Source organism: Vulpes lagopus, chromosome 5 (genome assembly GCF_018345385.1).
Source record: "Vulpes lagopus strain Blue_001 chromosome 5, ASM1834538v1, whole genome shotgun sequence".
NCBI classification, from domain to species: Eukaryota; Metazoa; Chordata; class Mammalia; order Carnivora; family Canidae; genus Vulpes; species Vulpes lagopus.
The window spans coordinates 30,997,528-31,025,447 of record NC_054828.1 but is presented as its reverse complement, the minus strand read 5'-3'; the positions used below and the strand labels follow the sequence as shown (position 1 = coordinate 31,025,447).

Sequence of the window (27,920 nt, the reverse complement as noted above, 5' to 3'; positions counted from 1 at the left end):
TTGCTTCCCTTCTTTGGAAGCTCTGTACTTTAGCTCGATAATAATTTCAGTACAATTAAATTTACATACTGACTACAGATGTTCCTATAGTTTGCTAAAAGTTCTAATTTGTTTCTGATGCTATTAAATGAGACACCTGCTGACTTGAGAAAAACCTCAGGTTGCCGGCCAATCTGAAAGTTTCTGTGGCTAAAATGACCCTGTCTTGTCCAATAATCCTCCTTCCCCACCCCCGCTCCCCCCAAAAAAACATCATCCACTGGGGCTGAGCCAGCATACCTGACTTCCTCTCTGTGTTCCCTGACATGTGGAGGAGGAGCAGTGAAATGATATAGTGCAAGGCATAACTCAGAATAAAGCAGAGTGAATGAAACAACATCGGCTCATCTTCGGGAATATTTTGAGAAACTTGCGACAGTCTGAAGATCATGATTAAAATCCTGCATCTTAAAAAAGGAAGCACCTTTTGTGATCTCTTTCCCTTGTGTGAAAGGCCAGGGTTGTGATTGGCTGTTTTTCCTTCCTGAATTTTTTTTTTTTAAGTCTGTCAGGCAATTAGCTGGGTGGGGCTCTGTAGAGCACACAAGTGCTGCTGAACAATATTAGCTACTGTGCTTCTTGTACCTCCTTTCTCCTCTCTGAACAGCCTGATAGAGCTGCTGAAATTTTATTTTTAAAAAATGATATAGCAAAGGCAGGAAAAGAAAATCGAAACATAGGCTTTTATGCAAGAAGCCGCAAAAATCAAAACCGTTTTGGCATTTTAGAGGTCTAACATTCAAATAAGTAGATTGCCTCCTTCATAATGTAAATGTAAGGCATACCAAAAATCCAAAGCAAATATATCTTCCACTTCTCCTCTCAATTTCTAACGGCTGTTAACTGCTCCTGAACAAATCAGCTCGATTGCTAAAGTAGCCACAAATTATGCTTGCTTTCTTAGTTAAAGTACAGTTCAATTTTCATGAACTCTGTGTACATATTAGTAAAGCATAATCTAATATAATGGGGTTTGAGCTGTAATAGCATAGCAGAAAAAAAAAGAGATAGCTTTTATAATCCTAAATAAAAGGAAATAATGAAAAGCTGATAGCTGTTTCCAACGGGGAGCTTCTTGGTAACCCCTCGGCAATTAGAGTAGGTCCAATGCTACCTAACACATACAGACAAGATCAAACCCAAGAAAGGTAATAATGAATGTGAAGCTGGAAGTTAGTCTTTGCAAGCAACATCGGATATCATAAGTATTCAATCATTAATTTTATACTGGGAAATTTCAGTGAAAATGAAAGGACATTAAGAACGCCTGAAAACTATGATGAAACAAATGTTCTGATTGCCTTGAGTCGTCCACAGATCATGGCCTCCTTTAGCAAGAAGTGACTGTAAAAATCTATCAACATAAAAGAAAAAACCCGTCGTAGCCAATGAATTCCATATATTTCTACTTTTTCTTAATTACTTATCATGTGTGTGGGGGGGATTCTTTTTTAATACCCCATGCTGTCTTTCTTTATATCAATTGTTACTCGGCCGGGAAAAAGGAGTGAACACAACAAACCCGTTTTCTATCTGAATAAGGATACTTCTGATGGCCTTTTCATTCCCATCAGTTAACAGAACTTCTTTGACATCTGCAGAAATAGCAACCTGAAAAAAAAAAAAAAAAAGGAGCACAGCAAACAATGAGCAAATATGCTTGTCTGTGTGGAAGTGAAGACAGGAGTGACAAGCCTTCAGTATCATGCTTCCTCACCTATTTCTCTGTAACAATCTTCAATCTTTTTTCATTTTATGTCTGCATTATTTTAATCATTCAATCAAATCAGTCAATACTTTTATCATTCCATTTGCGGGAGCCTCTATCTTGCTATCATTCTGTTCGGTAATTGCATTGTGACAGCGGATGATGGTATTCTGAGAGGCTTTCATTTGTGGGCTTCTGTTTATCTAGTAGAGCCATCATACAAGGCTGTCACTCTGCCTTTCAGCTTGCTTCTGTCTGACTGCCTGATGCCCTTCATATAACTTTGCATTGCAGGCAGATGGCTTTGTGAGGGTAATTTTTTTGTGAGCTTTGACATGCTCGCACATTGGGCTGTAACCTCGACACATTGTGTAAGAGCGACAGGTTTGTCAAATGCCAATCAGTGTAACAATATGCTTTTATTTGTAGAGACATAAAAACTTGTCTAATGCACTGTGCTGCTACATAATATCTCCTGAATACATGACTCAGAACCCAGAGAATGGGGAACGACGTTCCTGAATGGCCAATCTAATTCAAAAGAATCTAATTACTGAGCGCTCTGGATCATGTTTGTTGGTGTAATAATGCAGGCAAAACATTAGCAGCTATATCATGGTGCTCCAACTGTGATTCGCTGGGCTATTCCTGTATCTTAGCAAATGGGACTATAATCTGAAAAAAAAAAAAATGCTTTTGCTATGGCAAAGAAAGACCGTGCGAGGCCTGGAATGTCACAACAAGCGATATTGACTACACTGAGGTAAAATGTTTCTGCTCATCGAGGCAACCATAAAATCAATATGATCCGAAAGTAAGTCAATCTAGAAGGTCTCTCAAGACTCGGCAGCTTGACCGCAGCTGATGCTGTTGACGGTTCTCTGACCCAGCCGTTGGAGGCCCTGGAACATTTTTCCTTTTGTTCCTCCCTCTGAATGGGATTGGAATTGAGAAAAGACCTACCATGAGCCCAGCCAAGCATGTCATGCCACCCCCTAGCTCACACACAGCAAGGTCCCTGAAAGAGAGAAAAGAAATGGTAGAACCCATACAAATTAGATGAAAATGGTCAGAGAGAGATATATGTTACAAGAACAAATTGCCATCTGCAGTAAGAACGGCGCTACCAGGAAGTTGTGGAGACATGACTAGGCTACCTCATGTTGCTTTGCGTTTTAAAAATAATTATGAAATAGAAAAGTCACAAAGCAGGCAAATCAGTGGGGGTTCCCTCATTAGTGTTCACTGCAACATTACCACCGCTGAGCTGAAAAATCTGAGAAGGTTCCCTTTTTTTCCCTTGTCAATGGCGCTGTCTTTTAGAACTAAACTAGCTAGAGTAGCGAAAGATAATTGTTAGGAAAGGGTAACACTGTTAATCCACATTCATTCCTTCAAAAACAGTTAGACAAGTAAATGAAGAACATATATGAGTGTGTATATACCTATATTATAGTCACATACACACAACACATGCACACACACATACACACACGCAAATAAATGCAATCTTGGATTTTTTGGGAAAAAAAACCACGCTGAAACATTTTGGAAAGCCGAACTGCCCCCATAAAGAACAATTACACAAAGAGCATTTAGCAATTAACACTTAAATCACAATTGACCCCAACACAACACAGTGAATAAACAATGCAGGGACATAATATGGTTAAGCCAGCAAACCCAGGCCTAAGTAATGACCGGGCTCTGACTTCACCGCTCCAAAGTAAAGCGGCTCAGAGTAAAAGCTGACAGTCTAGTGTGGCACTCTGCACTCACCTTTCCCTTTGTGCCCAAATATCAGCCCTCAACGTGTGACATTCTTACCCTGGCCGCACTGCTCCATGATTGGAGCTCCAGTCAAGCTTAAGCACAGCGATAAGAGCAAATGCCAGACTCCCAGAGCAGCTCTGTAGCCCAAATTCAAAACTGCCCTGTTCTTATTTCATATGCTTAAACCCCTAAGATTGTTCCTTCTTTCCAGCCTGGGAAGTTTATTACCTCGACAGGAGAAAAGAAACAGAAAGAGGGAATTGAAAAGGAGGGAGAGGTGCAAAGAGAGGGAAGAGGAAGGAGAAGCCAAGCAAGGATATTCATATTCTGGAATACACTTAATGAGTATTTAGTTGTTCAAAGCCATTATAGACTGGTTGGTAAATATGGACCCACAGAGCTTTAAAAAATACATATTATTGACCCAATCTTGTAAATATATATTGTTAAAACACACACCATGATCACTAATGACTTGTCTGGAATCATAATGCGCTATTCAGGAAGTAGATATTGGATGACTTTTATAAAATGAGAATTAAAAATGAAAAATCCTTATTTTCTGGATCTACCAAACAGCTTCAGAATTTTCAAATAAAAGGAGGTTTATTTTCCTTTTCCTAAATCACATCCATGGGTGTGATCTATAATGCACATTGACAACTGAAAACATCTATTTCCATAGCATGGATCTGTAATAGTAATTTATATTTTACAAATACATATTGTTAGATATATAAAATACCTTTAAAACCAGGGTGGAATGGCATCTTTAAATAATAGCTGTGGGGTACTTATTTATCAAATATTCTGTAGTGATTTCCCTAGCAGAAGTTTAAAGAATGTCTTTATTGTGGTTCAGTTGTGTGTGTTTTTTTGTTGTTGTTGTTGTTTTTTTTTTTTTTTTTTGACCTTCACAATCAGGGAGGATTGATTGGAGCTTCACTTTTGTTTCCCCAAAATCAAAGTGAAATAAAATGCCTTGAGTGAAAATCAAAAGCCTTTGACATATAGCAAAAAGCTTGCTGTGCAATATTAGTACCCAAAGGCAATTCAGATTTCTTTTCAGAAGCAACATGTTTTCACCATGAACTTTTTCCTTTCCTTTCTCTTTCTTTCTTATATTTCTTTAACAACTTAATTTGAAGAATGTAATCACAGCAATCTTTAATATGCATACATAATACCCATAATGGGCTAAAAAATATCTTTTTAAGTGCAGCTTTGTACCTGAATATATTACTGTGCTTGAGGCAGTAGTAAGCCAAAACCTCTTCAGATGGCCAGATGCCTGGAAAACACAAGAGGATACACTTTTTGATTACACGAGTCTGTTCTATAATCATTCTCTATAGTCGTTCTCTTAAGAAATGGCTTTTAAAAATAATGTTCAGTACAAGCTATTTCAACTTGAATCAAACTTAACATAATTATTACTTGTAATATGTCATATCAAATGAGTTTCTTTTGTTGTTGATTATAGCTCTTTTCCCAGAAAAACAGCAAAATATCCTAAATAATTTTTACCAAATTTCAATCACAAGACAGCAAAAACAATAACCACAAACTACAAATACTAAAAGTCCAATTTTAATGGTATTTCAGGTAGCTGATCTTGTACATGTGAACCTTCTTTTCAGCTAATTCATAAGCGTCAGTTGAAGACCTACTGTATGTGCAGCCCACGTGAGGCAAAAATAAATGGAAAAAACCCTTGCAAAGGAAACATCTGAGGTCCTTTTTCTTTGATTCCATCCTAATGTTTTCAAATACGCATAATTATTTCCTTTCTTCAATTAGAAGTATCAAACTAGAGATTAGAATTAAGAAATTTAAATTTCACTAACTTTGGCACCTTTTTAAATTTGATAATAATCCTCCGCACTAAACTCCATGGATGGGCATCTTCTTTAAATCATCACTTGTAAATCATTTCTTTTGAAGACTTAGGTAGTCTTCATGAACGAATATGAATTCCTTAAAAAAAAAAAAGATAAACATTCTTGGAAATGATAGTACCTAGTGGTTATCACAGAGTAGTCTGGTTGCAAGTGCTTTTAATTTTTTTCTTTACACTTTTCATATTTTCCAAAGATTTTTACAATGACTGTGTATCACTCCTATGATCAGAATAAATCACGTCATAAAAATTATGTTTTCGCCAAGGGTTCAGATTCAAAGGTCAGGCAGGGCACTAGCATCCTGCTCTGCCTGAGGTTGAGAAGGCCCTGCCATCCTGGGAAAGAGCAATGAATGTTCACTGCCTTTGCACTAAACTCTTTTCTAATGGGTCTGGATGCAAAATTGGAACACCTAATGAGACCTACTTTTTTTTTCTTCTAGATGCATCTCCAGCTTCAAAGAGTGAGAAATCCAAGCACTCCAGAGAAGAGGATGTCAAAGAAATGGTAAGTAAAATCCTAAGGGAATCAGTGGGTAAATATATGAACAGCAAAGATATTGACCCCATAAAAGCATCTGCTGCAGGAAAGTCTGGTCAAGTGTAAACTGGTTCAGCCTCCATGGTATTTCTGGTAAAAATGAGTTTGGGAGAGAACAAAGTAAATCAGCAAGCAGTGTTGGGAGTCATATTTAGGAGAAAAGTCAGAAAGGCCGTGGAGTATAGCAATTAAGATCTCATGTGTTTTGGAACCAGACTTTTTGGGCTCCAGTCCTAGCTTGTTGGGCTGCATTCCCTCACTAGTGACCTTGGGTAGTTTACTTAACCTCTCTGTTCCTCAGATTCCTCATCTGTAAAATAATGTAATTGTAGTATCGACTTCATAGAATTATGAGGATTAAAAAAGTAAAATACGTGAATTGTATTGAGAGCAGTTCCTAACTTGTAATGAGCTCAAAGAAAAATTTGTTGTTAATGTTATTCTTCTGCTATGGGGGATAAAAGAGTAGAAGAGAAAATTTGTGGACCTCGACAGCTATCCCAATGACCAGAATAGATGGAGAACCATTTTGTCCTTCTCCTACCCATGAACCTTGCCACGGCCCCCGAATCCTAATATCTGGCATACCTCCACATTAAAAGAACTCTGTAAAGAATAAAGTATGTAATAAAATTCTCTGAAGGAAGAGCCCAAGACAGTGTTCTACACCACGTATATATAATCATTAGAATAATGAATTTCTTTATGCCTTTAGTAGATGGTTTTGAGGTTTAAAAAAATAATGATAGGGGAAGGGTATTTAACTAAAATGCAAGCTTTGATTAAGTACAAGAATGTGACTTCTAAAATACATAGTCTTTTAAGAGAGTTTTATAATTTTCTCAAAAAATTATAGAGGTTGATTTTTAACTAAATTAAATACAAAAATATGCAGAACAAAGTTAATAAAATCACCTAAAATTTCACCACTAGTCTATTACACCTCGTAACACTTTGGACATCATTTCAAAAACAGCTTTCTAAGCACAAAGATATTTTACACAAATGGGATCTTATCAGGCAGGTATTTGACAATCTGATTTTGCCCTACTCAATATGTGATGGATAACTTCCCATGACAATAAAAATATACTTGCATCATTACATATATGTATATTTTTAAGTAGACTCCACACCCAGCATGGACCCCAACACAGGGCCTAAATTCACGACTGTGAGATCGAGATCAAGAGTCGGATGCTTAACTGACTGAGCCACCCAGGCGCCCTCTTGCATCATTATTTTTAATGACTGATTTTATGTCTGCATCAAAATTTGTTTAACCAATTTCTTCCTGAAAGGCATTTAAGTTATTTTGAGTTTTTGATATATGAGATTATAAACACTGTTATAATGAAGACACATTTTCCCCCCAAAATATGATTTTTCTCCATAGGTCCAATAACTAGAAATGGGAAATCTGATCAAGGGTTAAATGCCTATCACATATATCAAACTATCTTCCAAAACATTTGCACCAAACTATACCTCCAAATAAGAGTGTTTATTTCCTTAAGGTCTTGCCAAGGTGAGGTTTTGGCAACCTATTTTATTTTTGCTCATCTATTCAGGTTTCGAAAGTTATCTCAGGGCAAATCAACAGCACAATGACATACCACTTCACTCCTTCTTCTAGGATGGCTATAACCAAAAAAAATCAGACAACAGCAAATGTTGGCAAGGATGAGGGGAAATTATGTAAAATGTTGCAGCTGCTTTGGAAAACAGTCTAGCAGTTCACCAAAAATTTAAATGTAGAATTAACATATGGCCCAGTAATTCCACTCGTAGGAATGTACCCAAGAGAAAATATGTCCACACAAAAACTTGTACACGAATGTTTATAGCAGCATTATTCATAAGAGCCAAAAAGCAGAAACAACCCAAATGTCCATCAACTAATGAGCAGATAAATAAAATGTGGTATTGCTATGTAGTACACTATTATTTGGCAATAAAAGAAATAAAGTACTGATTCATGCTACAACATAGATGGAGCATGAAAACATTATGCTGAGTGAAAGAAGCCCAACACAAAGAACCACATGTTGCATTATCCATTTGTATGAAATGTCCAGAATAGACAAATTCATAGAGACAGATTATACCGTGGTGGTTGTCTAGGGCTGGGTGGTTGAGAGTAAATGTCAAGTGACCTTTTAGAGGTGATGAAATATTTTAAAATTGCAGTGATGGTTGCACAACTCTGTGAATATACTAAAAATCACTGGGTGAATTGTGTAGTATGTGAATTATATCTCAATAATGCTGTTTTTTTAAACAGTTTTGTCATTTCTGTTTGTGGAAATATAATGGTCTTTTTAAAAAAGGATTTTATTTGTTAATAACTTATTCAGAGTTTAAAGAGACATTGAGTTCTGTGAGAATGATTAAGACAAAAATTAAAACAAATGAATATGATTAAGATTAGTACCCAGTCCCTCTGACCCAGTCTTTCTCCTTTCTCAAAAACTACTACTTCCAATTCTTTTAGTTGATTCTTCTGGTAATTAATTCCATTATTTCTACATATGTTTGTATTGTTACTTCTTGATTTTTCAGTTTTAGACAAAATCTATTGACCCCCCAGTATGGAAGATAAGCTTTTTTCACTTTCATCTGTACTCCTCTCCCCGTGTCACACACACCGTGCTCCTTACCCATCCATCATCACTATTGTCCTATTATAGATATATTATAATTTGGTAATATACTGTCATCGTCAATTTCATTATGACCATGAAATAATACTGAGCCATGTAGTAAACTATGATTGCTTTTTCGCTCATGTATAATCCCCCCCTCCATGGAGTTTATAATTGCCTATTTTTTTTCATTTGCTAAGGTTTTTATTCAGTCTCAAAATCCAGTTGTCAATTTCCCCTCTCAGTGCATTCATTCCCATCAGGTGTTCTATCAATCTCAGGAGAAAATCTCTCCTGGTGCCTTCTGACTTGTCTGTCTGGACTGAATGTCCTCTATGCTTGGTATACAGCTGATACCCTAGAATCAATCTTCATTTCATTCCAGACTCCCTTTTGCCCTTCTCCTGTATCCCATCTCTTGTTTCTTCTATCCTTTGTCTTTTCTTGGTTTACATTCTCATTTTAGTGCAAGACATCCCCCAATAGCTTCTTGAAAAAAATGTGTGTAAGAGGTAAATATTTGGGAACTTCTATTATTCGGTGGGTAATTTCAATTTGGAAATTCCATATTCTTCAGATCTTGGAACGTTTCTTGGGAAGTTCCATTCATTATTTTATGACCTCCATTTTTACCTGTCCTCCTTATCTAGAATTCTTATTATTTAGATGTTGAATCTCCTGAACTCTAATATTCTTATCTTTTCTTTCCTACTTTCTATATCTTACTGTTTTCTTTTTTTTCCCTACTTTCTTGGAAATTTCCTCAAATTTATCCTCCAACCTTTTTATTGTACTTCTCATTTATGCTATTTTTTTAAAAAGATTTATTTATTTATTTATTTATTTATTTATTTATTTATTTATTTATGTGTGTGAGTGCAAATGAGTCAGGGGAGGGTCAGAAGGAGAGGGTGGGAGAGAATCCACAAGCAGATTCTTCTCTGAGTCTGGAGCCCAATTCGGGGCTTGATCCTGGGACCCTAAGATCATGACCTGAGCCAAAAAAGGTGGACACTTAACTGAGTCATCCAGGTGCTCCACATTTATGCTAGTTTTAATGGTAGTTCTCTGAATATTTCTCTTTTAGAGCATCTTATTCCTGTTTCATGGATCATCTTTTAAAAATTATTTGAAAATATTAATTACAGTTTTTCTTATCCTTACATAGCCTATTTTCTTCATGTTGCTTTTTTTCCTATTAATTGATTTTGGTTCCTGTCACATTAAAAGCTTTCTTCAGATATCTGGTAATTCTTTGTTGTTTGCTTTAAACATAATCATAGAAAGAAAACAAAAAACTACTTGGAAGAGAAGAGGGATGAGTGTATGGGGATGGAGTGGCGTGTAGGTGGTTCTGTGTATGGTCACCCAATCTCTTCAGCCTGGTTTTGGTACTCTATTTTCAACTGTGCCTGATGTCCCTCAACCTAGAACTGTTCAGTTTAACCCTCTCCAGAGAACAAATCTCTCCCATTGGGAGTACAGAGGAGAAGTTACTCAATAGCCTGGAATAGGTATATAACTGCTTTAAAAACAGCTTTCAATCAATCTTCCTTATTTTAGCCTCCTTCAACTCCTACTTTTACAAATGCTCCAATTTCTGAGACTTTCAAAGTTTCAGAAGTCTGAATTGGTTTGGTTTTCAGCTTACTCAACTGCTGGCTTTCTCATATCTGCCAACTCAATGACTTCTCATCCATTTGTTTCCCATCTTCCAAAATTATACTGTTGCATGTCCCCTCATTCTATCATCTTTGTGGGTTTAGGCTTTAAAAAAATCTCTTTACAGCGGTTCAGTGAGTTTTCTGGAAGGAAATGATTTGGATGAATTGTTTAACCTCCAAGTTTACCTGAAATCCAGAAATGTATGGTATTTTGGATGTAACTGTGGGATAATTCTGGAACCCAAGAAATATCATTACTATTCTTATTTCTCACAGAGTGCATTTTTTTTTAGCATAAGTACTTTTCTGAGTGGTGGGGTTTCAGTACACATCCTAGAACAGTGACTTCTGGACTCTGTGCAACAGAAAGAAACTCACTGGAAAAGTGATGAGAATAAATTTTAGGAGGACATACAAGCCAATGACACTACTGAGGAGGTTTTTCTTATGCTCAAGATTTTTATACTCCATTAATAATATTAATAATATCACAGGGCTCTATCAACCAATTATAGGCATTTCTGCTATGTTCTTGACATCACCCAATGAGACAGAGAAGAATGCCCAAAGTGGCATTTAAAGTAGCTAAAGTACTGACCCTCCTCAAAAGCATCATAAAATGTTTAAATTAATGATGTACTCTAGATAATTTGTTTCTTAAATACATGTCATGAATTAGGATACTTCCTTAAAAGTTTTCTGAGGCCTATAGTTCCCTATGCCTTAGTGCTTTCTGTATAAGTTGAATTAGTTTAACTGATAGCAGAAAAGTCTTCCTTCATCCATTGGGCCTCCATAAAAGCATTAGCTAAATAAGAGCTCTGTTTGAAAGAAGAAAAATAATAGTATATTAGACTTGGGTTTCCATGGTCATTTGATTTCATTCCATTTTCTTTCAAATAAAGGATTGCTTCCTTGCAGATGCTTCTGTCAGAATGGGTCTACTGGATCTAACAAACTTCAAAAAGCTGTAGCCAGCCAACAGTAAAATAAGAAAAACTAGTTATCTCTGTAGGAATAATGAGGGAGAAAGTTGCCAATGTGATCTATTTTATGTATGCAATCACTTTTTTGTTATTTGTTAGCTAGCTATTTAGAAGTATTTTAAATGCCAAGCTTTACAGTTAATCTGGAAACAAACAATACATCCATTATTAAACTGAGGGCTGAACAATCCTAAAATTAACTATGTAGATATTAAGAGACACGAATTTCTAACTGAGCATGGTCTTCCAAGATCACTTGGATTTAAAAGCTTTTGCTTCCCCAGAGTTCATGTTAGAGGAAAGTCCTAAGACTTTTCAGATGTCAGAAGACCAACAGACTGCTGACTCCCACTTTCCACTCTACCAGCTTGCATTAGCCCATGGGGACAACACACCCAGCTCTCTATGCTGTGAGATGGTTTTCCTCTGATCAACTGATACCCACCCACGCAGCAGCTTTATTTATCCTCCTCAAACAAAAGGATCCTGTCCATTGTGCAGGAGTGAGAAGTAAGGCTCTCAAATCTGAGACGCAGATGGGGAGGCCAGCCCACCCTTAGCTAAGCTCTTGAGTCTTCTAGGAGAAGAAATGCGTCAGCAGGTATTACTAAAATGAAAAGCAGCTCATGTGGACTGGGTAGGTAAACTTCCTGGACTGTTTTCTGTGTTTACACTCTCCTTAAACATTTGTGCTTTGTCATTTATGTTTCAAACCAGAGTGGAAATCCAAAAGAAGGCTACAGAATACTCCATAAATATTTTGGGGGCACCTACTATGATTCAGGCCCTGTGGATCAGCAGAGAATGAGACAGCATGCTCACTGGAGCTTCTGCCTAGAGAGGGAGATATTAAATAAACAATTACACAAATAATGTGCCTAGTTGTAATTGTAATAAAGGCCATGTAGGAAAACTAGAGGATACTTCTGAGAACATACTGTAGAGGACCTGACTTGGCTGGAAGGGAGGTTGGAGGAGTCTGTTAGGGAACACTCCCCTTAGAAATGGCACGTAAGCTGAGATCCAGAGGATGAAAAGCCAAGGAGAGGAGGAAGGTGGCGATGGGTGGAGGGAATGGTCCATCCTAGGGGAGCTCCGTGAGATAAAGCTTTGAAGAATAGAACAGTTCGATAGGCTAGGAATAGAAATAGGGTCAGTGGAGCTGCAGAATACAGGAGAAATAAAGATAGCAGTGCCAGGGGTGGCTGGGAGCCAGATCCCACAGGCTCAAAGCCATGTTAAGGTTTTCAAATTGCACCTTAATATAAGTGATACATTTTAAGCAGAAGAGTGGTGTGATCAGACTCACATTTTAGAAGGTAACTCTGACTACTCTAAAGAAAATAGGTTTGAAGAGGGGCAAGAGAGGCAGGGAGAAAACTAGGTCAGAGGCTACTATCATGACCTAGGTGAGTGCTGATGGTGACTTGGGTGATGGTTAGCAGAGATGAAGAAAAGTGAAAAGGTATGAGCTATACTTAGAAAGCACACTGACAAGACTTACTGGTTAATTAGATGAAGGGGTTGGTAAGAGAGAGAGGATGGTGTCAAATATGACTTAGGTTTGTGTCATAAATAAGTAGGTGGATGACGTATACAGCAAGTGCATATAGGGTTCCCCTTCAATTTTATATGAACTGAGGAGGCTGGATTCATGGTACAAAAACACCAGCTAGTGGTTTGGAATCTGATTCTGGCTCTGCCACTAATAATCTAGGTGACATTGGGAGTAATTTGGCCTGAGGATACTGAGCTTCAGGATCCTCATCTGCGAGACACGAGGTTTGGGCTAGATTATGTCCAGGGGGTCTTCAAGCTATACACAGTTATAATAAAAAAAAACATATCTCATGCTCTGGACTTAGAGTCCAGCTTGAACACTGGCTCTAATGATTGTGTGACCTTGGGCAAACTACTTAAACTTTCTAAGCCTCATTCATTGCTTCATTCACTTACAATTATTGGCAGTCAGGCCTATTCTAGGAGCTGGGACAGAAGCAGGGATGAAAACAGAGCCCTTGCCCAAACAACTGCAATAGGGGCAACAAACAATAAAGAAGTTCCAGACAATGAAGAAAATAAAACATTAGGGGAGCCTGGGTGGCACGGTCGGTTGAGCATTTGACTCTTGGTTTTGGCTCAAGTCATGATCTTAGGGTCATGAAATTGAGTCCCGAGTAGGATTCCAGAGTCTACTTAAGATTCTTTCCCCCTCCCTGCTTCTCCCCTCACTTGTGCTCTCTCTCTCTCTAAAATAAATGAACAAAATCTAAAAAAAAAAAAAAAAAAAAAGCAAAGAAAATAATGAAATAGACAAAAACTAAAAAAAAAAAATAGACAATATAGGGTGGAGGGTTGCTTCTTCAGCCAGCACTATTGTGCAATGCCTTCGTTTTCTCTCATTTGTTAACATTTCTCTCAATGTTTTCATTTCTCTTATTTGAACAACCCATTAACAGACTTGTTCTGCAAGCAGTAAAAGTACCCACTGCCAGTGTGGCTGTGAGGATTAAATGAGGTAATGCACATTAGGTGCTTAGAACAGTGCCTGGCATGTAGTAAATTTTTAAAATGTTTTTATAATGTTAGCTAAAGTTGTTGCTGCTATTTGTCACTGTTATCATTTTGACTTGTTTCTGTCCAGGAAATTGTATCAACCTTGATTCGATTTTTATAATACTTTCAGGGAGACTATGATTCCTAATTGATCACCTGCAAAATCAAACCCAAACTGAACTTTGGGAAAGTTTACCACAGCAATGGCAATTCTGAAAACCGACTGTAATAAAAAAATTCCATACAGATGGACAACGCTTGCTCTATACTTGTGCCCCTGCTCTGACCCATTAACAGACTTGTTCTGAACAGTAAGTTATTAGGTGCAGGCCTCCGTATGTTTGTGCAGCCAAATCACTGAGAACATGGGCACATCTGGGTGAAAGACAATGTCCGCGACGCCCTGCACAGCCAGCAGGTGGAAGCCTGCCCCCTGATGTACTCACGTTTACTGAATGCTGACTGCTGGCCAGGTGCTATGACCTAGAAGAGGAAATCCAGTCGTGGGGAGATTAAGAAACCTTCCCCCAAATCAGACAGATATTTTGTCATGGAGTTGGAATTTGACTCCAATCCGAACTTGTATCGTATACTGCCATCCCCTAGGTTGCAAAAACAAGGTCCAAATCAATTACCTCACCATTTTGCTTCTTCTTCTGTTCCTGGAGAAGCCAACTGAACCAAAAGGAGGACATAGTGAGCATGTGGAAGGAAGAGAAGCAAAGAGGACACAGAAAATTAGCCAAGCATCTCACCAACAAATTCTTCTAAAACTACAAGATGGGACTGTTGCTGGGTGTGACTTCACTTTTAAAAAGGCATTAAAATGAAAAACTTAAATTTTACTCCAGATACCTACTTGAGGGAAGGTAAAGCCGAAAGGAGTCCATCTGGACTCTGTGATGGGGATGAGGAGATAGTCTTTGGAAAGCATGCCCCAGCCTTCCATCTGATGGATGCTTTTAGAGCAGATGCTAGGAAAGCAACTAGGGGACAGATGAGAAATGAAGACAGGACAAGAGAGATGCTGCAGCACTGCCTAAAGAAAGACATACACAGAACACACTGCAACCACAGCCCCAGCCAGCTCGCACGCCTCCTATAGCAAAGACAACTTGGAAGACAGCTCTGGGACTTCTGAGCTCTAGGAGTTGAGCAAATCACTTAAGCTCCCCTTACATAATGCCCTTCTCTGGAAGTAAGGGTACTATCTATCTTGTAAGTATAGACAGGAGGATCGAATGAATTAGAAGAGTACCAAGTAAGTGCTCAGTCAGTGTTAGTTGTTACTACTATTAGTAGCAATGCTAGTTGGACACTAACTGCTCAGCAAACACTGGGCTGTTTGCTTTATACAGACCATCTCTTTTAAGCCCGAAAACAGCCCTGTAAGGGATGGACTATCATTTTGGCCAGTGAAGGGGCACAAGGAGGCTTACCAAAGCACACAGAGCACAGCCCAGGATTCGAGCCCAATTGCTCAACCACTAGGGCCCAGTTTCTTTTCTTTCTTTTCTTCTTTCTTTCTTTCTTTTTAGGATTTTATTTATCTATTGGAGAGAATGAGAGCAAGAGCATGAGCAGGGGGGAAGGGCAGAGGGAGAGGGAGCCCAATGTGGGGCTTGATCCCAGGTCCCTGGGGATTGCAACCCAAGGTGAAGGTAGATGCTTAACCAACCAGGCCACCCAGGCACCCTGCCAGCGCCCAGTTTCTTAATCATTATCCTATATTGCTCCAACTCTGGTAGCTGGTACTGAAATCCAGAGAACTAGTTTCTAGGTCTCATGGCCGTCAATAACTAATTTTAGGACTTTGGACAAATCACATTTGGGCTCTGGCTTCAAGAATAAAATGGAAGGAAAAAAAAAAGAATAAAATGGAAGGGTCAAATTGATTTCTGAGGTTTCTTCCAACTCTTAAATCCAATGGCTATAGATCATTATATCTGTGCATTTCCAAATTCTATAAAGCTATAGAACTGTCAGTGAGTGGGCTCTCTAGCCTGTAACATTTTAAAGAAATTAGATTATCTTAAATATTTTATTTGTACTATAATATCAAATCTAAATAATATAACAATATCAAATCTAAACCCTTACCAGGAAATATTTTAGATAGGATTCAGAATGGTCTCAGAAGTCAAGCTTTCCTAACATGCCTATTTTAAGTGAATTAGCACTGCCTTTGTTAATTCAATCTCACAGCTTCAGAGAAGAGACTGCTCTACATCTGTGTATTCTAGTGGCAATAGAATTTTTATTTAGTTAATCCAGCATATTAATAACAACCTCCTCAAGTACAGTTTTTCTCTCTGATATTGAACATGGTTCTCAGATATATGCTGCATTTTTTCCACTCATATTTCCTCCTTGTCAAGGTAACAAACTACCTTTTGGGTAGCAGAAATTTTCCTGAAGTCTGAAAGCACAGATAGAAGACCATCTCTCAGTGTGACCCCTCTGGGCCTAGGCCAGAAAATGCTCCATCCTCCTTGGTCAGAGAGGATGTCAGAAAGTAAGAGCAGACATTTCTAGCAAAGGTGGACCCAGAGAGCTCCTACCAAAAGAAGAAACATGGCCTGGGTTCCACCAGAAACACACCACATTTTCCTCAGAGTTAAAAAAAAAAAAAAAAAGAAGGGCAGCCCCGGTGGCTCAGCGGTTTAGCACCGCCTTCAGCCTGGGGCGTGATCCTGGAGACCCAGGATCGAGTCCCGCGTCAGGCACCCTGCGTGGAGCCTGCTTCTCCCTCTGCCTCTCTCTCTCTCTCTCTCTCTCTCTCTCCTCTCTGTGTATTCTCATGAAAAAATAAATAAAATTTTTAAAAGAAGAAGAAGAAGAAGAAAGAAAAAAGAAGGAAGAGGCAGATTTTCATTGCCAATTTTACTCCAAGTAACAGTCTCCTCCAAGACCTTGCTGTGCTCAGTGTCTTCAAAGTGGGGTGATCAGGCTATCATTTTGATGAGATCACCCTTTTTCCTTTTAAAATAGGACCGTGTCGTGTCTTGAAATCACATGAAAGCAGCAATGTGTCAAATAAAGTGGAACAAAGAAGAAAATATTAGAAATAATTATTACTATTCCTTATCTGAGGCAAGGAGTCACTTCACTATCACACACACTTGCTACATGGCCCACCGAAGAAAAGTAAGGAGAGTGAGATTTCCCCTTCATCACTTATGATATGTGAACTTGAGTTCTTTTCTTTTTTTCAAGATTTTATTTTTAAGTAAGCTCTATACCCAACACGGGGCTTGAACTCACAACCGCAAGATCAAGAGTCACATGTTCTACTGACTGAGCTAGCCAGGTGCCCCGTGAACTTGATTTCTAAACCAGCTTCCTTCCTGCCTTGGAGTCTAGCTTTATCTCACTTCTAGGTAAATTCTAGCACTGAATTCCAAACAAATGGAAAGCCTTGTGTTCCATGTGGAATGCATGCTCTGCACATTTACGAGAGCCTCCCTGGAGAGAAAACGATATTCAGGAGGTATATGTTACAAGTGCCAAAGCAGAGAACATTTATTAAACGGCCCTGGTATTAATCTTCTTAGGTGGAACTTATTTATTTAGCGGTGTTTTTGGAAGGTGTGCGCCCCAGTGTTTCAAAACTGCCTTCACTCCAAGTTCCTCCTCTTAGGCCTGTGATAGGATGGGGGAAGTAGGCCCGCCTCCCCCTTCTTACAGCAGGAATCACCATTAGTAGGTTCCAAAAGGAAAAACACCATTTGGCAAATTGACTCAGTAAATATGGCAACATCTCAGTGTGCTGAGGTTGTTGAGGTTTGGTCTCATCCCACTTTAAACAAACCCCTCTCTGCCATTCTATCTGAAAGTAAATGTGCGATGCTCAGATGTCTTTAAAAAAAAAAAAAAAAAGATGTGAGTTGGCAGAGAATCTCAGCTGTGCAAAATGGCCTGGGTCTGTCCTTCCGGGCTCCCTGCTCATCCTTATTCATTGATACAAAGGAAACATGACGGTCTGCTCTCCAGAAATTTCTGCTGCTGTCCAAACTTGGGCAGCTCACTGCAACTAATGTGGAAATAGAGTGCGAAGCACGTCCTGGCTGTAAACACAGCAGTCTTGCTCTGTCAGGGCCATCTACAAATGGCTCCAACCAACTTGTATGATTGTCTTTAACACCTTTTTGTATTTTTTAAAGAAATGAATTTGATTTCATTTTCCTTCCCCAGTTTTCAAATAGTCATTAAAAATTAAACAACACTGGGAAAGGCTTTTGTGATTATAGCCTTCATTCTCCTGCAACAAACTGGATCTATAAATTTACGTACCATTGTAGATGTAAATTACAAAATTTATATTCAACTATATTAAAACATCTATTCCAAAAATGATTACCAGTTGTGAAAAGCAGACAGGCTTATCACTTGCTGTCAGTTGTTCATGTCTAGTTAAGCAATAATGTGCTAAAACTGCTCTTTTGTTTTGTGTAAGAATTTTGGCAATAGAAGAAATGAACGCTCAGTTAATAAAAACTCAGGCTGCTTTTTGCTTTGATGGAGGAAGCAGCTGCCTGTTTTCATTTGCTGCAGAGCAGCAAAACCCATCAATATAATAAGCAGCTTAGATGCATCCATCCACAGCATCTGTAAGGATATAGGGCTATTCGCTCAAAACCAATCCCTGGTTTAATTTTAACAAAGATGTGTCTGACATATTTGAAAATGCATTATAATAGGTTTTGAAACATGAACAATTTCTCTTTCTTTTAAATACTTTTTATGGATTTGAAAGGTTAGTATACATAGCGGAATGATAGCAATGATAAAAACCAGTCCAAACTGTGAGGCCATCTTAAAACAAGGGCAGGAAAGAGAGCAAATCAAGAGGCGGTTATTTGGTTGCCTTCAAAATAGGAATAATTCATTTGATTTCATTCATTTATTCGTTCAAACAAATATTTACTGAATCTTTACTGTGTACTGGATTGGGTGAGATACTGAGGCCACCTTTCTTACTCTCAAGGAGTTCACTCTTCAGGGGAAAAGATGGGTACAAAAAAAAAAGTGTGCAATAAGCACAGTGATACAGAGATTGCATTTCTCTATTACCTCTTTGTTTTAAAAAAAATTCCAATGGGCAGAGAACACAGAGAAACTAACATAAAAATTAAAAATCAAATACCATCTCCTCTATTACACAGTCACACACTTCATTAGACATACCTTTAAGAAAATTGAATTATGTTTAAACACATGTCAAACTGTTTACTGGTGTAGCCAAGAATTACTACACTTTGGAGAAAAGTTTTACAATATTAAGTTTTGTTTGGACAGCCTCTAGTAATACAGTAACCACTAGACACTTTTACATGATCACGAACATACCACAAGGCAAGCCTAATAGAAAACACAAACTTGCAAATAACTTATAATGAGATGCAGTATGCTTTGGCTAGTGAACATGCTAAGAGATTTTTCATTTCATTTCATTTCATTTCATTTTACTTTAGTGCTGGGGGCATTCCAAAACGTCAGATAATTCTAAATCCTCCTCTTCCTCTGATTCAATATCAGATAAAAGAACATTTCAGCATGATCAGCTAGGGTATACATAAATGTAGGGTTAGCCATCAGCTTCTCAGCCTATCAAATTTAAATGAGAACTCATTTGCAGAAACACTGAGGAAATCTCCCATACATGAGGGCGAAGAGCTTTCTTATTCAAACATGTTCACTGTAAAACACACATACTTAGGTTTTAAAAATAAATGTTTAATTTTGGAATAATGTTTGATTTATAGAAAAGCAAAAAGCTGTCACCATCTAACATTTATCAAAACTAAGAAACTGGCACTGGTATGTTCCCATTAAACCATGCTCATGGGTTCGTTTTTAATGAGAGGGTTCCTATTCAAGAGGAGAGTGGATGCAGGTGTCTGTAAGAAAGTCAAAAATTAAACCTCAGTGACAATACTAGCACCTATCATATATCTTTTCCTTCCCTTAATTTTCTTCCGTAAGTTGTTCTAAAGAAATTCATATCAGATTTAAGAATTAAAAGAGGACAGAAAATGCATGGAACTTGTGGTTAAAAAAAAAAAAATCTGACCCCAGTGAGGGAACTGTGTAGCCCAGGAAAGCCTTGGTTCCCCATTCCATTATTGAATGAGCAGAATATTATTACTAAGTCATTATTCACATAGAAATTCTGATTGCCCCTATTCAATTAATACTTTCATATCACAGTGTGACATGGACCTTATAACTAATCTTGTGGCAGCATGAGTTAAGAACCACAAAGAAGTCAGAGGTCATTATTTTTCACCCATTCAGAGTGTTTGTAAAGCATTCACTATGCACCCTCTTGTCCCTGTGCATGCTTTCTTCCCTCATCTGCTCCACTGCTTAATGGCTGGGCACAACGCTTCTAGAAACCTGCAAAGATTCATGGGCTACATACTGGTTAATGGTCGTCTCTCCAAGAGTAAGTTGGAAAGAGACGCCTTTGGGGAGATACTCTCCAGCTCCAATGGGTGGTTGCCATAGGCTGCGAGAAAACAAACGTCTGTTGTTAAAGCCAGGCAGTCTATGGCATTTTGTTGTGGTGGCTGGCGTACACTGACAAAGCCAGTGGTCAGTGCTTGGTGCCCTCTCTAGCCCCAGTGCATTCTAAGCTGAAAGAATTGCCTCCCTAAAATGTACACAGGACCCGTAGAAAAGACAGAGCACAGCCATGGCCCCAGTGAAGCCCTCCACTTTACCTTGTCCTTTCTTCCCTCCCCTGATTCCTTTAACGTCCTTTCCATCCATCTTGTCTCTCCTAATTTTTACTTCAAACTTCACTAAAGTTTCTAGCTTTTGTTTTCCATTTAAAAGAACTCGTGATAGAAGACCCAGCATTAATCACACTCTGATAAAGAAATTCTGCTGATACCGCCTTCAAGGTTTTATAAAATCACTTTGCTTTGTTATCTTTGAACATACACTCCTTGAGGGCAGGGAGCTCACTGCTTGTCTTACTTCTCTGGCGTGTTTGCATGATGTAGGTGAAGGCATGCTGAATTCATGCATGACCATAGCCAAATGCTCTAAACCTGAAAATCACAACAAAAAAAAAGTGAATTCCTCTTCTTTTGCAAAATCTAATGCCGAGCTTTATATGATGTGCCTACTCGGGACCTGATTCTAGCTGTAAATGCAATCACAGGTCAGTTCTTGTGAGGATAAGTTTCTAATTGCACTCAATCCACTTTCACTAGCTTTCTTATCTATATCCACAATCTGCAGAGCTGGCAGGACAATTATCACCAGAAGACAGGATAGATGCTCTAGGGAGTACGGCTGTCCTGGGCCTGAAAGGTACATGCTTACAAGGTTCCAGGCCAGCAACAAAGAATCCACATTCAATAGGCCATCTCTCTCTAAATCAATCCCTTTGCCTCATTCAGCAGAGCACGTGTCCTGAGTGCTCATATCTGGGGTTTATCTGTGGATATCTACAAACAGGCAGGTCTCTAATCATAGTAACCTGGAATGAGTCCCAGAATGGGCCCTTTAAGTGACTTGAGATAGAGAAAATGGTTCTCTTTTCTTTTCCTTCTTTTCCTTTTTTTTTTTTTTTTAAATTTTGGACCCCCCCCCCCCCGCTTTATTTTTTTGGCTTTGATAAAATTTGTAACCTTAACCTATATAGCAAAGGGTATTCTCTAAGAATCACAACTCTTTGAGAAGGGCCTTCAAAATACACTATTTAAACCGAACTACTGCTCTGATCTTGACACCACAATTATCTTTCTGTTGAGAAAAATACAAAATTCTAGAGTTGTTTTAGTGTTGCTGGCCCTATCACACCAGGACACACGAGTGTTTTTAAGTCGAGACCAAAAAGCACGGGCTGAGTTGCTGGGAGTGGAAAAGTCATCATGGTCTCTATGGACTCATGCTGGACTTCTCAGGTTAGAAAGCAGATTTCTTTCTCTCTCCAGCAGCCAAGAGTTCATGTTATCGTGAACTCCATCATTGCTTCTCGTTGGCCCCATCTACAACAAATGATTGAAAAAAGGACCTCAAACCCAGACCATTGTATTTAGGCTGGCATATACTTTTCATTTGTTTATGTTGCTCCATAGCAACATAAACAAGAAAGGCCCAGAGAATGAAGGGGCTTGCTTAGCCTTAGCTAGTTAGTGGCTGAGCTTCAGTTAGGACCTCAGTTCCCTAATACCTTGCCTCAGTTCTCTTTTCAGAGTAAGAGACTTGAGCAATAGCGTAGGAAATACATCATCAGTCGAATTTGCATTTTGTGGAAGGGCTTTACTTTCCAGGTGGAAATCAGTGTGTGAAGAAATGAATCAACTCATTCCAATTTCAACATACTTACAGACTCTTAAGAAGCAAATCTAAGTCTTTTTGGTTTCTATTTCTCAATGAACAGCTTTCTAGAAATACTCACTGTCCACAAACCAGGGCCCAACATCACAGGCTAGAGGAAGGGGCTAGAGATACATTTAGCTGCAGCCCCCCTAATATTGGAAATTCTGAATTGAGGCCAGGAAGCAATGAACAATCTTTAGATATGGTGACCCCTTTCTCCAGAATTACAATGATTATGTACCTTGTTTTATAAAATTGGGCTTCTGTTTGTTTTCAGGAAATTTATTATCTCCACGGTCGTTATTCTCGCTTACTCAAATGTCTCCATGTAATTTGTCTTGCAATTAAGAGTTTGCAGCAGATTCCAGCTATTCTTTTGATTACCGGCATCCCAATCATAATAAAAGAGTAATTTTATTTTATTTTGTTGTGTCTTGGGAGGCGAAATCATGTAATATATACAATTTTCACACACATCACTGTGTTGAGAAATGTAATTTTCTGTGTATTCTCTTCTAAGAATATTTTTAACATTTCTGGATTGTCTCTGCACTCAGGAACGGGATTGAAATCTCCACTTTGGTATTTATCTGAGGCTGTGATAGCTCAGTCGTCTGCCGCCAAATGCCAAGATAGGGGGAATCTCATCATCCAGAGACCAGCTGCATGATGGGCAGTTAATAGATATATCAAACCTTAGGATATATGCTAAGCTGAAGAGATGATTGGTTGGTTGATACACTGATTGATTAGCATAGGGAGAATGGGTTTCTTCTTGACAACCTAAGATTATGCTTCAACTAAGCTCAAATTGCTTACACCTCTTCTATTGGGTTTAAAATTACAGTCCTGTCATCTGAAATCTCTCTTCAATGAAATTTTTACCATATATAAAAATTAAAGGGGAAAAGAAAGTAGGAGCACTGGATAAGAGTAAATGGAGTAGATACATTTCATGCTACTGTTGTTGATTCCACTCAGAAAAGTTGATATGTAAATCCCCTCGAAAAAATGTTACACATTTCATAAACGATTATTTGAATATTATACAATAATTCAGGGGGAAAAGTTCAGTATGCTCACATTAGCAAACGCTGTGTCTTCAAATACATTAAAGTTAGATCTCCTCTCTGTAAATATGCGAATTAAAACAAAGCCTCCTACTGATCAGGTTTACTTTCAAGGGCATGTAGACTCTACGCTCAGACTTTTAATATTTTTAACTGCTGGCATGCCTTCCAGGGGGCAGGGGGAGAAAGGGCAGACTTACCAGCCTGCGAATCAGCTTTGTTTCTGAGGCAGCTTAACACAAGTAGTAACTTCTTTAATTAGCACTAATGATCCTAAAGATAGTCACATGGACATCTTGAGAGATTTGAATATAGTGCCCATTTCCCACGCATGTGGCATCAGGTATGCTTTGAAACGAAACAAAACCACTTGAAGGAAGGAAACATGACCTTGTTCTACCAAACTCTAAAATGATGTGTAAGCAGGGTTGAATGAAAATCATCAAGATGTTTTGCACAAAAGGCCTGCATTTGGAGCACGATAAACGTCTGATAGTCTTAGTTAACAATAAACTCATTAAACATAAGCTCAGTTTATGATGTCCTGAGTAAAGATTCAATCTCATTGTACTCCGAATTATCAGAGACCCGCTGACGCAAGGGCCTGGCTCAAAAAAAAAAAAAAAAAAAAAAAAAGCTGGTAAGCTTTAATTCAGCACTTTGAAGAATACCCCCTCCTCTGCCTGAGCAAATAAGGATTTGGTTGCCGAATCGCACTGGATAAGTGGTTCATTGAGAATGTTAAAATCTGCATTAATAAATAGGACTGGGCTTCTCGGATTTTCCCCCTTCCTATCAGCTATGAGCGGTAGGGGATCAGCTGCGATTGAAATCCCCAGCTGAACAACCCACATACAACTCAGTGAGCAGACTTAAAACAAGGCCATTTATTGGTGACTGTTATGCAAACAAAGCGTCCAAGTCTTAGAAACAGATGTCAACTGAAGCATATGCTTACTGTAAACTGGAGTTTGATTCTCTTTATAAAAATAGACATAAATGGGCCTTCAGAAAGTAGACGGCCTCTTGTTGTCTACCACTGCCTAACTTGATTCAGCCTAAAGCTTTTAAAGAGATGAATAGACTGATATGTGAGGGCAAAAGAATAAAACTTAAAAAAAAAAATTAAATTGGAAATAAATGATAACATGCTGGAGCAGTTCCCAGAAGCAATTTTACAGATTTTTCTCTAAAAACACAAGACAGGAAGTTAAAAGCCCCGTGCAGGTCACTCATGGCAGGTGGAGTTATCATTTCCTACCACTTAGGGTGGAAGAGAAACTGCACGTTTGGGTGGCAAGTTTAGTTAGCGCGGACTTTTACCCTCCTCTCCCTTTCTTTTTCTCTCCCTTACCTCTTCTCACATCTTGATGTCTTTTAAATGTCACTTATTTTACATGAGGCAGTTGGTGGAGACATGAGTCAACAGCAATCAGAACCATTATCCCCTGCAGCGAGTCCTGTTCTTAATGCATTGTGACACCTTTGCTGGCCAGCCACCGATTTACCTTTCTGCTTCTTAGGGAATTAAGTGGCATCATGCGAAAATGGTTGTGATATGAACAGCATGGGCATAACTGGTATTAAATTTACCTCTCAGCCTAAGTGAATTTTCCTCACATGTGACTAATCAAAATGAAAGCTTATGGACCTAGGCTGAGCTGGCCGGCACTTCCCCACCCCTGGGACCGGGGCTATTTTGTTTTATCTCTTTGTACAAGCTGGCAGAAGTTTAAAGTGAAGGGGATAATCCAGTGCTGGTGTCTTTATGAAATAACATCCTTACATGAAGAGGCTTTTAACTGTCTGTCGCCGTCCTCTCAAAAAAAGAGTGTGACAATCTCATTTTGCTGAGCACCCTCCCATGAAAAGGGAAAATAATAGCCGTGGCCGCCATGGCTAGTACTGACCTTACATGATCCATTATCCACTAAACACTTTAAAAGTCAGTTTTACATACACTGCGGGGGGAAATGAGAGAACTACCACAATCATTTTCACTTTAGTGAATTTGCCATCCATCTGAAGTCAGTCACTTGATATCCCAACATATCCAGCCAGTGTCACAGTAGAACGCAGAAGAAAGCGCAGTTGATTAACGGATGCCAGGCACAGACGCAGTGGCACCCTACCATTCAAGACACGCTAGGAGGAATGGCAGCGGTGGAATGGCTTTGCATGAACTTTCCTCAAACTTAAACATAAGAAAAAGAACAATCAAAAACTAAGTCCTTCAAATTTTCAGAAGTGCTTGACATTCCTACAAAAATGTTTTACTAACCACTTAGCAGAGATCAGTAGGTGCCAAAGGAAGTGCAGGCAGAGCAATTATCTTCCTGCACAGTCAGCCTGATGCTTATTCACAGACAAGAGTGGCTTGCATTCCGCCATGAACCAACTGTGCATGTTGCTGATAATAGAGCAGAGGTATTGCTAAATTGGTACTGAAATAGCACACCTCGTTTACTTCCAGCAACTTATTTGTGGAAGGCAATGAAGGCTGGAATATTTTCTCATCACCACAAGAATACTCACCTCATTGTTAACATTAAAATTAGTTTTCTGACATGGCACATGCTATGCATTTACTTTTCCTTAAATAGGAACTTCCCCGCCTAGAGTAAAACACTAATGGCATTTCTTGCCCCTTGTGGATAATGCATTGCTTCATTAATAAACCATCTGGAAGCCTGACTGGTAATCAGAGTCTTGGCCACTTTACAGTTCTTCACTCTGAAGTTCGTAGACTGTTTCCCTTCATTTTGGTGATGCATTTATTCTTGAGCCCTCTGCTCTGAGGCAGGCACACAGAGTGGAAAGAAAAGTGTGTGTGTGTGTGTGTGTGTGTGTGTAGGGGGGTGGGGCGGGAATGGCTGAAAGTGTGGCAGCTGTCCATTATCAAATACAGTAATTGCCAAATCTTCAGCCACATTTATAAAATTTTATTTTACTATGTTAGGGTGCTGGGACAGGGACAAAAGAAAATAGCCAGATATATGGTTGCATTTTTTTTTTTTTTAAGAAAGGAAGGGCGCAGGGCAGACGGAGAGGGAGAGAACCTTAAGCAGGCTTGGCGCTGGGCTCACATGGCTCAATTTCACAACCCTAAGATCTTGACCTGAGGCAAAATCGGAAGTCTGAATGCGTAACCAACTGAGCCACCTAGGTGCCCCAAAAACTTGAGTTTGAATTATCTGAGTTTATACTTTCATTCTGAACTCTATGACCCAACTCTAATAACCAGCCTAGGGAAATCACAATGGCTTATTCAAAAGAGTTTGAGGAGTCTGATCCATACAGGAATGGAAGGAAGATTCAGTTAAGGTTCTGTTGGGACCAAACCAACTTAAAACCCAGTCTGCCACTGATTTCCTGGAGATTTTCAACTCGGTGTGGAGACCAGAGAACCAAAATTCTCAAGCAGAATGAGAGAAAAACAGGATTCATGGCAAGATAGTCATGGGAAAATAGAAGTGAGTAGTGGAGCCTGCCATTTTCATAAAATTTAAACATAGATTTCTAGAGACTGCCATCCTAGGGTTCATAAGAGAAAGGCTGAGAAAAGATGGGAAGGGAGGCTACCAGAAGAAAAAGAAAAGACAATATGTGAGCATTCACACTTAGTCTTACTCATGAGAAAAAAATTAAACACAGAACATCAGAAGGTAGCTTGTGAGCTGCTATTATTCACTGAATAGTACGTCTGCTTTGGTTGAGTAAAACCTGCTGTGTGAAAGAAAAATAAAGACACCCAAGCAATTGGTTTTTAGAATTTGATTATATACTTCAGGAATGAGGCAGGAGTAATGAATCTAACCCAAGTGTTTGGACAGATTGGCCATCTTGGACACGTCTGAACTATTAGCTGGAAACTAGAGTGTTGTACCAAGGGTGGTCGTGCTGTTCACTGATGAGCTAGCAACTTTGTAGGCTCTGCAGCAATCTCAGACACACTGAGTTAGGTTTAGAGAACTAAATAGATGACTATACCTGGATGTCTAATACAAGGTCTAATACATTCTCACTACCTACTTGCTTAGCATTCCAAAACATTAAAGGAAAGGATCAGCCTGAAGTCTAATTTTCCAATGCCTAGTTATTAAAATCTTTCTCCAAACCACTCAAGGATTGCTTGGAGGTTTTGTGGTTGTTTTTAACCTGTTTTCTGAGATCCAACAATCCAGCTAGGTAAAGAACACAGTTCAGGATCCATACATGGAATTCCTATTTTCAGTGCAGCTGGATGTGGCCTCGCTACTCTGGACAGCTCCCTGGAGAGCGGAATGCTGATGTGGAAGTTGGGATTTAATTTGCCTCTGTACCCTTATTCCACGAGCTGAAGACAATCTCCTACCCAGGTGTTCCTTATGCTGAAAATGCGGAAGTTTGCCTGTTTTCTTGCCAAACTGTGTTTTGGTGTGTGTGTGTGTGTGTGTGTGTGTGTGTGTGTGTGTGTGTGTGTGTAGGGTTGGGGGTTGATATTTGCTGACTCCACTTATCCTAGTTAAAAAGCCTGGCACACACAAAATAAAATTATGAATAAGCTCATGCTGCCCCTCCATCATTCCCTCCAACTGAGGCATTAGATTCCCTCCAATCATAGAAATCTCACTTCACTGACTTCGTAGCAATCTTTTAAAAAATGAGGCTAGGCTCGATAAATCTTGCAGGTTGCAATTGTTTTGGAGAAGACAGTTTTGA

At 38.9% G+C, this 27,920-nt stretch overlaps 1 protein-coding gene across 6 annotated transcripts in view; it reads right to left on the bottom strand.

Annotated features, from left to right (window-relative positions):
• Window positions 1-27,920, bottom strand: part of CAMKMT (calmodulin-lysine N-methyltransferase) — a 393,129-nt gene that overhangs the window by 58,778 nt on the left and 306,431 nt on the right. For 5 of the 6 annotated variants that reach the window (XM_041754705.1, XM_041754709.1, XM_041754706.1 and 2 more), the window contains 3 exons: window positions 4,751-4,811; window positions 2,711-2,765; window positions 1,587-1,650 (listed from right to left, as the gene is read on the bottom strand). In XM_041754705.1, coding sequence (XP_041610639.1) covers window positions 1,587-1,650; window positions 2,711-2,765; window positions 4,751-4,811 — 180 coding nt within the window. The remainder of the gene's footprint in view (window positions 1-1,586; window positions 1,651-2,710; window positions 2,766-4,750; window positions 4,812-27,920) is intronic. The other variant, XM_041754711.1, reaches the window with a different exon arrangement.